Source organism: Eleginops maclovinus, chromosome 9 (assembly GCF_036324505.1).
Source record: "Eleginops maclovinus isolate JMC-PN-2008 ecotype Puerto Natales chromosome 9, JC_Emac_rtc_rv5, whole genome shotgun sequence".
Classification (NCBI taxonomy): domain Eukaryota; kingdom Metazoa; phylum Chordata; class Actinopteri; order Perciformes; family Eleginopidae; genus Eleginops; species Eleginops maclovinus.
In genome coordinates, this window is record NC_086357.1 from 18,769,771 (window position 1) to 18,782,483 (window position 12,713).

A 12,713-nucleotide genomic window follows, 5' to 3' on the forward strand; every position below is an offset into this window, starting at 1 on the left:
GCCATTTTGAATCGGCCCCCTGCCATTTCTAAAAGTATAATGGAATATGGCCCACAAATTAAACAAATTAGCTTGTCTTATATTGTACTTCTCAAATATATATGTTGAAATATATTAATAAGCCCAATTTTCAAATAAAATCAGTCATTTCAAATTGTAAACATATTCTAACAAATCTTAGTTTATAAAAAAAATCCCAATAACTTATTTGTATAACAAGCTTGAAATTGAACCTCCATATTTACTCTTATTATAAGCAATATGGGGCTTCTGTTTTAAGGAATGAGCTGCCAACAAAATAAATAAAACCCTAAAGACCGACGGGATGTAGGCAATTTTAGGCAAAGCGTTTTCAAGTATTGCGCATTATTCACCTACATTTGATTTGTTTTGCTAACTTATAACTTAAGTTCTGAGACAATATTCACCTCTATAAGTGGCCCAGCTGTCCGTATATTTTTCTGTATGTGGCCCTTGGTGAAAAAAGTTTGGATACCCCTGGTCTATGGGCAAAGATTCCTGCGCCCCAGGGCGGAAATACGTCACCAATAAGACAATATCAACGAACGAAACAACTTTACTCATCATTAACTATGAAATATTTATCTTGCACATCTAAAAAATATACATACATATATTTCGAAATATTTTAATTTTATTATTTCATTTTAATTTAATTTTTTTTATGTCTTATTCAAGGAAATGTGGTGAGAGGTGAGTGGTGGGGCGGCGCCCTAGCGCCCTCTATTGGCCAGCCGCCACTGGTATATAGATATTTTATAAATGGTTTATAATACTATGTGATGAAAATGAAAGCAGGCATTAGGTTAAAAGGTGCATGTTATAGGAATTAAATGGCTTTGCTTCATCTTCAAATGTGAGTTTCATTATTCGACTTTTTCGATTCAATCATTTCTGTTATTTTGTTTGTTTTGTATGAATTGGAATTTCAGCTTTTCTTTGAAAAATTGCACCCGGTCCACATCTTTATATGAATACGTGATTAGGCTACTAGAGAAGTTTGAAAGCACAATGTATACTTGATTCTATTGTCTTTCAGTAAAGAAACTGTAAATATGTAAATGTGTTTACATACCGAGTTGTTTGTATTCAGATTATGAACAAGTTAATTAAAAGTGAGCATGGATGAAAAGATTGTTGTACCTTGTTGTACCTTTTATCTATTTTTCGATAGACAGAATAGGGGAGAAGGAGGGGCGTGACATGCAGCAAAGGCTACAGGTTTTTAAAAAATATTATTAAAATTAGTTTGGTGATATATTGTAGAGCAACTAAGATAATGTATAAGAAATAATGACATATGGGTACTGTCGTGGCGTTGTAGTCCTTTCCTTTTCGAATTAAAAGGCCACTCGTCTCGGGATGCCGGGATTCGTGACGCGCCTGTCTTTGTTCCCAAAAAACATGAACCAAGATCATCGAGTTGAATCAGATTTATTTGGTTGATCCGGCATACAAACGAACATAGGCTTTCTTGTTTTAACTTAAAATAAAAGGTATATCTCCGTGTCCAAACAATTACAAAAAGAGCACGGTCAAAAAGATTATACTGGCTCCTGTCTGAGGTCGCCAGCTGTGTGTGATTGCCCCGCTATACAAGGGCACACAGACATGCGCACTAAGATATATTATTAAATAAGTAATTCAATAATTAATAATATGCTAAGCTGAAATGTGGCATACAAAAATAAATCTAAATGGTCTAAACCAAGAATGGCTCTAACAGGTACATATTTTGAGACTAACTTTGCTTCTGAAATGCTAATAACACTTATTGATAGGGTGAGCACTTTCAGCAACGGCCCATTATACCTTTACATTTATACACTTTCTGTCATTTGGGAATAAAGTTGGTGATTGACTTTTTGTTTGTACTGGGCAAACAAAACACCCTGGAATCTTATCCTGGGTGTTTTTTTTTTATCGTTCCTTTACAAGTCAAAAAATAAATAACATGGTTTACTGTAGATTGAAATTACTGTCAGTAAAAAGCAAATCACCAGTGTCCAGATTAAAAACCATATCATAGTTCAAATGCTTTGATCTCACAGTTGAAACGGTGTCAAGCAAACAGGACACATATCTGCTGAAATGTCATGTTGTGGTCACCCTGACCACCACAAACAAACTAAGCAAACAATCATAGTCATGGTGCCCTGTGAGGGCTAAACTACGAAGCAAGCTCCAAGCAGCCTGGATTCCTATGTTTTAACTGCCTCAAAATAATATGAATATAAAGTTAAGACAAAATAGATTCCAGAAAAAAAGATCCCAGCCAACACTTAAAGTAAATCACATGAATATGGAACATTACAAAAAAAGCTAAATTGATTTTCTCTTTAGTTAAATAAAGATTTTGTTATTCATCATCAACTCAATAGAAAATATAGTATCCTTGGATTAATGAAAAATCTAAGTTTACTTTTTTTTAATAAGATTTATTGTTTAACTCTATAAACCATACACTTCTTTTGAGAAATGTTTTGCCTTTTTCTATTATGTCATGTTAATTTTTTTTTTTTTTATCAACCAAACATTTATATATACAGCAAAAAACAGAAATATGTTTTTAAAAAGCAAGATGTATTGTTGTATAAAATAAACAGCAAACAGTTTGAAACACGATAAAAAGGTCAGGTGCTCCTAACCTTTAATTCATTGATACACAGCCTGTCGCACTTCCCTCCCAAACCCAAACCAATGTTTTAATCTAAAAGGATCTAATTGGCTGAATCGATCAAACTTGGCAGGGTTCATACCCTACCTTAGCTACCCAGAAATGTGCCCTATAAAAGACAGGCTGTGACTGCAAAACTTCACAATCCATCACCATGAGAGCGATTGTGCTTGCCCTGACTGTGGCGTTTGTGTGTGAGTATTATCTCTGATTCTGAAAAAGTTTCCCATTTAAAATAACATGCAGATTTAATCAGAAACAGCAAATAATTATGACTTTCTGGTATCTTGAATCAATTCGAAAGGTATCTGTAACAAATAACTCTCACCTGAAACATTTAAACACATTTTCTAACTTGAGTTTCTGAAGCTTTCAGTAATACTTTTCTGTTTTAGATTTGTTTTACCATCAAATTGCCTTCTTCATTTGATCAAATTCATTTTACTCCTTTGTCTATTTGATGCTTTAATGTCACAGTGCAGGCTTACTGGTTCATGGTTCCAGTGATCTTTCTTTTAAAAGTCAAATTAGGATTTGAGAGACTAATAAGATATTCAAATATCAGTATCAGTAACCATATCTGAATACCTGAAATGATCATGAACATTTATAAGAAAAATGCCCAGTATCTGGATGTTTAAATACAGTGAAAACAAAATATTTCCTACCTTTAACTCTACCTTAAAATGTATGTTTCTTATTATAGGATATTAACAACACAAATAGATTTAATAGTTTCAAAATGTTCTTGCTGGATTATTAATTTATTTTTTATTCTGATTTCAGCTGCTCAGTCTCAAAACTTTGGTAAGTTAATTCATTTATTAGCTTCAGAAAAACACGGCTTGCACTTATAAATAATTGGACGCACATGCATTGTAACATTCATTACAACTATAGCTCCACAGGAATAATTGTGGTAAAATACAATCTATTTGATAAATTCTGGTTTATATGAAGTGATATAAATTGTTCTTACAGCTCCTGATTTTGCTGCCGGTAAGACTTATTTCTACAAATATGAGACACTGCTCCTGGGTGGTCTGCCGGATCAAGGTTTGGCAAGAGCCGGACTCAAAATCAGCAGCAAAGTACTCATCAGTGCAACAGCTCAAAATACATTCATGCTGAAGGTAAACATTAAAATGACTTGGCCACAACAATCTTCTCACTTTTAAAATGCAATCTGTCCTGTAATACATCTTGTTTTACACTCTAGCTTGCAGAACCAGAGATCTCTGAGTTCAGTGGTGTCTGGCCCAAGGATCCCTTAGCCCCAGCTCCCAAGGTGACCGCAGCCCTGGCCGCTCAGCTCTTGACTCCCATCAAGTTTGAGTATGCCAATGGTGTTGTTGGAAAAATCTTTGCCCCTGAGGGCCTCTCAACAATGGTGCTGAACGTCCACAGAGGTATCCTGAATGTTCTTCAGCTCAACATCAAGAAGACACAGAATGTCTATGAGATGCAGGAGGTTTGTGAAAGATCCTTCAGAACATACGAAAACCATTATGGGAAGTTAAACATCTCTAATAAACGTACAATCTTCTTTTTAGGCTGGAGCTCAGGGTGTGTGCAAGACCCTTTATGCCATCAGTGAAGACGAAAGGGCTGAACGCATCCTTTTGACAAAGACAAGGGATCTGAACCACTGTCAGGAGAGGGTGATGAAGGATATAGGATTAGCATACACTGAGAAATGTGCAAAGTGTCAGCAGGTAGGTTCAAACTCATTTTGTGTCAAGCTTACATCTATGAAAGTAGAAAAACGTTGCATTACTGATCAACTATGATGATTTTCTTCACAGGATTCAAAGAACCTGAGAGGAGCTACAGCATACAACTACGTCTTGAAGTCAGTTGCTAACGGCATCCTGATCCTGGAAGCAACGGTCAATGAGGTGATCCAGTTCTCGCCTTTCACTGAAATGAATGGAGCTGCTCAGATGGAGACAAAGTAAGTCAGCTGATACTATGAATGACGGATTAGTGGCTGTGTTTTGATTTAATGGAGATGCAGATTAACCTTATGCATTACTTTTAAGGCAATCTTTGGTCTTCCTTGAGATCCAGAGAGCCCCTATTGTACCCATTGAGGCTCAGTATCTTCACCGTGGATCTCTCAAGTACGAGTTCTCCACTGAGCTTCTTCAGACACCCATTCAGCTCATCAAGATCAGCAACATCCAGGCTCAGGTAAAGTCTCAGACTGCTTTAGAATATATTAAATACATATCTGAATCTATTCTATATATAATAGATCCACCTTTTATTTCCTGTTCGTAGATTGTAGAGGCTTTGAATCATCTGGTTGCCCACAACGTTGAGAAAGTCCATGAAGATGCACCTCTGAAGTTTTTGGAACTCATTCAGCTCCTCCGTGTTGCACGTTTTGAAGACCTGGAAATGCTTTGGAGTCAATACAGAACAAAACCTTCCTATAGGTGACTTTAAGTGTTTGAACATTTGAATAAGGTGTACTAAAATACATGGAAACAGGTTCACTCAATCCATTTTCCTCTTCCAGACAGTGGTTCCTGGATGCCATCCCTGCCACTGGAACTCCTGCAGCTCTGAAATTCATCAAGGAGAAATATATATCTGGTGACTTGTCTTTGGCGGAAGCTGCTCAGGCTTTGATTGCATCTGTTCATATGGTGACAGCAAACACTGAGGCCATCAAGATCATTCAGGTAAGTACCTGTCAAAGCAAAACACTTTGTTGTAATAAGAATTGAGGTGTGAAACATTTCTGATATTTCTTTCTTTTAGGCCATGGCAGTCAACAACAAGATAGTGCAAAACCCAATTCTGCGTGAGATCGTCCTCCTTGGATATGGTACCATGATTTCAAAACACTGTGTTGAGATGGCTGTCTGCCCTGCTGAACTCATTAAGGTGAAATATTGTTGTATTGACATATTACTCTTCTGCACATTTCTAAATTAGGAAGTTAAATCTAAATTGGTCCTTTACCTTTCATCAGCCCATCCAAGACCTCCTTGCAGAGGCTGTTGCTAAAGATGATACCCAGGACATCATCCTGCTCCTGAAGGTTTTGGGTAATGCTGCCCATCCTACTAGCCTTAAGCCAATCACAAAGATCCTGCCCATTCATGGCACTGCAGCTGCATCTCTGCCCATGAGAGTCCACGCTGATGCCATCCTGGCCCTGAGGAACATTGCAAAGAAAGAGCCTAGAGCAGTAAATACTTAATACCAAAAAGTATTTCAAAATGTTGTAGTTTTTACACATAACATGAAAATGAGTTTGCTTTCTCGTGTAAAACAGATCCAGGAATTGGCCCTTCAACTCTACATGGACAAGGCTCTTCACCCTGAGCTTCGTATGCTTGCATGCATTGTGCTGTTTGAGACAAGGCCTCCAATGGGTTTGGTGACCACTCTTGCCAACATTGTGAAGACAGAGCAGAATCTGCAGGTTGCAAGCTTCACTTATTCTCACATGAAGTCCCTGACAAGGAGCACCGCCGCTATCCATGCCTCAGTGTAATACCAATTTCTGATCCCAATTCATCATAAAGTCCATCTTCATTAATTATGTTACTCAGATACTCTCTGTGTCATTGCAGTGCTGCAGCTTGCAACGTTGCCGTCAAGATCTTGAGCCCAAGGCTGGACAGACTGAGCCTTCGTTTCAGCAAAGCCATCTACATGGACATCTACAACAGTAAGGCTAATGTTTCATCTGCTGTGTCTCACCCCCTTATCTCCCATTTTTTCTGGAACCTCTACCAACTGCATCTTGTCGAACTTTTACAGATCCCTTAATGCTTGGTGCTGCTGCCAGCGCTTTCTACATCAATGATGCTGCCACCATTCTGCCCAGATCCTTGGTGGCTAAGACCAGTGCCTACCTTGCTGGAGCTGCTGCTGATATTCTGGAGGTAAAAGAAGAAATAGCATGGCCTCTAAGCTACATAATGGGTCTTTTAATAAAAATAAAGAAACATTTTTCATATTTAGATTTTTACCTAGGTTGGAGCAAGAACTGAAGGACTCCAGGAGGTTCTTCTGAAAAACCCTGAACTCGTTGACAATGTTGACAGGATCACCAAGATGAAGCGCGTTATTAAGGCTGTAAGTAATTAAACATTAGAAAGTTGCAAATATGATGATCCAATAGCAAACAACATAACACAACATAACATAGCAGGCTTTATAGTTTGATTTTTTGTTTTTTTACAGCTTTCTCAGTGGAAGGCTCAGCCCAACAGTGCACCTTTGGCATCCGTCTATGTCAAATTCTTCGGACAAGAAATTGCCTTCGCCAACATTGACAAAGTTTTGATTGACCAGGCCACCGCGGTTTGTTTCAAATTACTATCTGTTAATCTCAAGATTACCTTTCAAAACAAATTGTTTATCACAATAGTTATTTTTTTCCCAACAGCTTGCCACTGCACCCTCTGTGAAGGAATTTGGTATGAACGCTCTCAAGGCTCTACTGGCTGGTACTTCCGTTAACTTCGCTAAGCCTCTGCTTGCCACTGAAGTGAGGCGTATCCTGCCAACTTCTGCAGGTCTTCCAATGGAGCTCAGTCTGTACACCGCTGCTGTGGCTGCTGCATCTGTTCAAGGTTAGCAGTTCCCACATATTCATAAGTCTAGTTTGCCAATCAAAAAAGGTGTTGACTTGCTCTAGTTTGAAAACAGTCATTTCTACATCCTGATACACCTATGACAAGTCTAAGTTAACTTGGGTCAAATTATAGTGGAAGCAAGTGTATTATGCTGAGTGGTGATATATTAAGCCTTTTTATTTGTTTTCTCAGTCAAGGCCACCACAACACCAGCTCTGCCAGAAAACTTCCACCTTTCTCACCTTCTGAAAACTGACATACAGCTTGAGACTGAGATCAAACCAAGGTAGGTTCAATCTGACTTTTTTTAAAGTAGCATGTGCAAAATATAACATATTATGTTGTATAACATCCCAATCTCCCCTTCTTCCAGCATTGCTGTGAACACATTCGCTGTGATGGGAATAAATACCCTCTTGCTCCAGGCTAATGTGCTGTCAAGAGCTAAGCTCAACTCCATACTCCCAGCCAAAATCACTGCAAGACTCAACCTCGTCGAGGGTCACTTTAAGATTGAAGCTCTGCCCGTTTCTGCGCCTGAAAACATTGCAGCTGTTCAGTAAGTCCAACATATTGACCTTAATGTATACCCTGAAACATAATAAAGTCCTGTCACTCCTAGGATCTATTTATCTAAGGAATCTATGTGATAACATTTTTGTTTTTCAATCAACAGAGTTGAGTCTTTAGCCGTGTCAAGAAATTTGGAAGATCTTTCTGCTGAAAGAATCACCCCCATCATCTCTGCCAAACTCTTGCAGCCCATTTCTAAGATTATTTCCTCTGCTGCTGCTAGTTTGGTGAGCTTCAAACATTGTCTATAAGGACAGAAAATCAAATATCTACATTTACAACATAGCTAACATTTCTTTCTTTTCATAGTCAAAGTCTTCAGAGAGCCTTAGCCAGGAGGTTGAAGCCCCCATCATTACACCAAAAGCAGTGCCGTTTGAGAAGAAGTATTGTGCTAAAGCTATTGCCCTCGGACTGAAGGCATGTTTGAGAGTCGCCACTGAGAATGCTGCTTCCCTCCAGGACACCATGTTGTACAAACTCGCTGGAAAGCACTCTGTTGCTCTTTCGTTAAAACCAAGTAAATACTATAAAGGCAGTCCTTACAGCATTTTACAGAAGCACTGTGCATAAAGCAGTTGTTAATATATTATCTAATGCTACTTTCAGTTGAAGGAGAGGCCATTGAGCGACTGGAACTTGAGGTTCAAATTGGACCAAAGGCTGCAGACTTGCTTGTTAAACAGATCAACCTGAATGAGGAACTTGTTGAAGATAAACCACTTTTGATGAAGCTGAAGAAACTCCTGGTTCCTGGTCAGAAGGTCAAATCATCTTCATCTTCTAGGTCCAGCAGCTCTCGCTCAAGCCTTAGCTCCAGCTCCAGCTCCAGCTCCAGCTCCAGCTCCAGCTCCAGCTCCAGCTCCTCCTCTCGTGTTGCCAGCAAGGCCATTGATGCCCAAAGACTTCGCAGCAGCAGCAGCAGCAGGGCCTCCAGATCTGTGAGCAGAACCAGCTCGGCATCTAGCCTTGCATCACTCTTTAGTGCTAGCTCAAGCTCCTCTAGCTCCAGTGCTCGTCTCTCAAAGGTAAACATGGTAGAATCTAAAGGTGACTACATATGAAAGTAAGTGTGGAATCTGACAAAATGTTTCTTTTAAAAGCAACTGATTGTTGGCAAGTTCCAGAAGAACCACAAGTTGCAGGTATGTTTAGATGGTGCTTCAAACCATGAAAATAGTGTACAGTTTGAACATGTTCATTTCTGTTAAAGCTTTTTCATGGTTGACTTTAACTTCTGTACATTATCATTGCAGTCTCTCACCTCTCAAGCAGCCGCCGTTTCCACAAGCAAAAGCAGTGCCTCAAGCTTGGAGGCCGTCACCACACAGGTAAATCTTGGTCATTTTTGAAATTAGAGAATCCTTATTCAAACAGATTCACTGATTGGTTTAATGTTGTACTCACATTATTCAACCCTGATTGATCCCATAGAACAAATTCCTTGCCAATAAAGTTGCTCCTATCTTTGGAATTATCGCCCGTGCCATCAAAGCCGACAAGAGGGTGATTGGATACGAACTGGCAGTCTACTTGGACAAACCCACCACCAGACTTCAGATTATTCTTGCTGCATTGGCGGCCGATGACAACTGGAAACTCTGTGCTGATGGAGTTCTGCTAAGCAAGCACAAAGTCACAGTAAGACACTTGCTTATATAATAGATCATTTGTCATAATATATAAATGTTACTATTAAACCAGCTGCCTTAACTTCACATCTGCTGTCTGTTAATAGGCTCAAATTGCCTGGGGAGCACAATGCAAGCAGTACGACACAATGGTCACAGCCGAGACAGGTCTTCTTGGACCAAGTCCTGCAGCTCGCCTCAGAGTGACCTGGAAAGAACTGCCTTCTGCCCTTAAACGCTATGCAAAGAAGTATGAACCCTCATACACACTGCCTTTAGACTATTCACATGCAATATGCATTATGTTAAATATCTGATATTTGGGAAATAATTCACAGGGTTTATGACTACATTCCTGCTACACCGTCTGGCGTGATCAAAGGAAAAGATGAAACTAGCGTCAATCAGCTGGCATTGACAGTGGTTGCCACATCTGCCAAAATCATTGAACTTATTTGGAAAGCACCAACAGTAAGAATAATTCAGTGCTTCTTCCAATACATAAGGTCATGTTTGGTTTGAGAATTGTTTACTAATACATATGAATTATTCTGTCTACAGCGTACTGTATACAAGCTGGACCTGCATCTTCCTATGGCTATGCCACTTGAAAAAATCAAGGGTCTCACCCCCTTCGATGGGGTTATTGATAATGTCAACTACATCCTTGCCGAGGCTGGCGCAGGTAATGAATGACCTTAGTTTTTTAATTGAAATGCACTGACAGTTATCTTTTGCTCATGATAATAATCAAATCATTTTTTAAAAATTCAGCGGCTGAATGTAGCTTTGCCAAAAACACACTGACCACATTCAACAACAGAAGATACAAGAACCAGATGCCACTGTCTTGCTACCAAGTTCTGGCACAGGATTGTACCAATGAGCTTAAATTCATGGTTCTGCTGAAGAAAGATCAAACTGAACAGAACTATATCAACGTGAAAATCGCTGACATGTAAGTGTCCATTAAATAACAAACATGATAACTGTGGTTTTCATCCACAACCGGACAAAACTAAACATGATTTTCTGTGCAGTGATGTTGACCTATACCAAAGGAACAGTGAAGTGATTGTGAAGGTCAATGGAATGGAAATACCCATCAACAACCTGCCATACCAGCATCCCACAGGTTTCTATACACATTAATGTCCCCCTTAACATCTTGCATTGGTGTTCAAATAGGATTGAAGATATGACTATGAAACTGTTACTTGTTTACAGCTAAGATCCAGATAAGGCCTAAGGATGAAGGTATCTCTTTGTCCGCTCCCAGCCATGGTCTTCATGAAGTCTACTTAGACACAAACTCATGGAAGGTAAATGCAACCCTAACTACGAACAATTTAATAACAATACATACAATTAAAATATCTATTAATGTAAATCCAAAGGTGTTTCTTTGTTCTATAACTAATGTGCAATTCTTAAAACTGATTGTCATGTCTCATATGATCTTGCGATGCAGGTTAGAGTTGTGGACTGGATGAAGGGACAGACCTGTGGACTCTGTGGAAAGGCTGATGGAGAAATCAGACAGGAGTACCGCACACCCAACGGACGCTTGACAAAGAGCGCAGTCAGCTTTGCTCATTCCTGGGTTCTGCCAGCCGAGAGCTGCAGGGACACTACTGGTGAGACAAAAGTTCATTGTGATATTAGTTTTAAAGCAACGTCCTTTTCCACAGGGATATAAAACAATAGTTAAGCTGATCTTTTAAACATGCATGTGTCACCAATCACACTCGTTCTCTTTCAGAGTGCCGCATGAAGCTTGAATCTGTGCAGCTGGAGAGTCAGATAAACATCCATGGCCAGGAATCAAAATGCTTCTCTGTTGAGCCTGTGCTGCGGTGCCTGCCCGGCTGCTTCCCTGTGAAGACCACCCCTGTCACTGTTGGCTACCACTGCCTGCCTGCTGGTGAGTCTTTCAAAGAAGTCACAGCTGGTTCTATTTAAATAACAAGAACAAATATGCAGTTAATGATTGTTTTATAACTTTTTTTCACTTGTGCAGATGCTGCCCTGAATCGCTACAAGAATATCTATGATAACAGTGTGGACCTGAGGGAAACAGCAGAAGCCCACCTCGAGTGCAACTGCACTGCTCAGTGTGCTTGATAACATTAAGTTCTTTCAATGACCTACATCATGTTTTAAATAAAATGTATTTCAAAATAACATTTTTGTTAATAAATAATGTCCATTATTGGTGCTTCCTAGGACTATATAGTCATGCGTTAGTTGAAGGGATAGAAATACTGTAATGGCACAAGTAGTTGCATTCTTTAACATGTTTTCATTCAAAGGTTTTACTATCAAATGCACAAGAGTAAGTCCTGGGGCCTGCACATGTGCAAGACACAATAAGACATGAAAGAAAAACAGAAGTAAAAAAGAGTGCAAAACAAAACAGTTCAAGTCTCATTGTACTCCCCTTTCCTAAATGGTCAATGCCCATGTCCACCCTTCAGGCGGTTTGTGCATCCCCCCCAGTTAACCTGAACACTTGTTGCACAAAACTGCCTCCCCATCCCCCAGAGAATTCAGTACAAGATCCTTCTCATGACATACAAATCCCTCCATAACTTGGCCCCATCCTACCTGACTGACATCCTCCCCCTGCTCCCTCTGCTCTGCTGCTGCCAACCTCCTTGTGTCACTTTTATAAACTTTATGTCTTGAGTATATGTTATGTTGTACTGTTGGAGGGGCCTGGGACTTCCTTGCCAACAACTAAGCTGTAGCTATTCTGAAAAATCACAACACAGCCTTTGAATATTGCATTCATGTGAGCGAGTAACTGGCAACTGGCAGATTTTCATTTTTTAACACATTTTTTAAGCACTTCAGGAACATTCAACAGATTTTTGACAAAAGGAAACAAGTCACAATAAACTAATAAAAAAGCATGTGCTATTAAAAAATGTGATGTTTTACATTTTCACCTTGGAAATAGGACAATTGCTGTTGAAAACAATTGGGGTAAACAGTTGAGGACTCGCAAGTCAATTAGCTTATGTTGCTCACGTTAGCACATATTACGAATTACCCAAATAGCGCTTCCATTTCTTACGCATTTCGGAGATAGAGCTCTTTTAAACCCTTTACCGTTACTGTATTATCGACACTTCATCGGACCCTAATAAATCAACTAGATGAGGTATTTTGAATTAAAAAAACCGAATTACGAGAAAATGTGACGGG

General features: G+C 39.3%; 1 protein-coding gene across 1 annotated transcript; it reads left to right on the forward strand.

Moving 5' to 3' along the window:
• The first annotated feature begins 2,852 nt into the window (after positions 1-2,852).
• Positions 2,853-11,644, forward strand: LOC134869530 (vitellogenin-1-like). Its single transcript, XM_063891222.1, has 34 exons — positions 2,853-2,892; positions 3,485-3,505; positions 3,680-3,831; positions 3,918-4,169; positions 4,252-4,413; positions 4,504-4,652; positions 4,741-4,891; positions 4,982-5,139; positions 5,223-5,388; positions 5,468-5,593; positions 5,682-5,900; positions 5,988-6,205; positions 6,289-6,386; positions 6,479-6,603; positions 6,695-6,796; positions 6,905-7,024; positions 7,110-7,296; positions 7,492-7,585; positions 7,673-7,858; positions 7,976-8,099; positions 8,182-8,392; positions 8,482-8,909; positions 8,976-9,017; positions 9,129-9,203; positions 9,307-9,513; positions 9,611-9,753; positions 9,842-9,974; positions 10,065-10,188; positions 10,278-10,461; positions 10,544-10,638; positions 10,731-10,825; positions 10,975-11,140; positions 11,266-11,427; positions 11,524-11,644. The coding sequence occupies exons 1-34, from the start codon at positions 2,853-2,855 to the stop codon at positions 11,625-11,627; spliced, it is 5,019 nt and encodes a 1,672-aa protein (XP_063747292.1). The 3' UTR covers positions 11,628-11,644.
• The last annotated feature ends 1,069 nt before the right edge of the window (positions 11,645-12,713 follow it).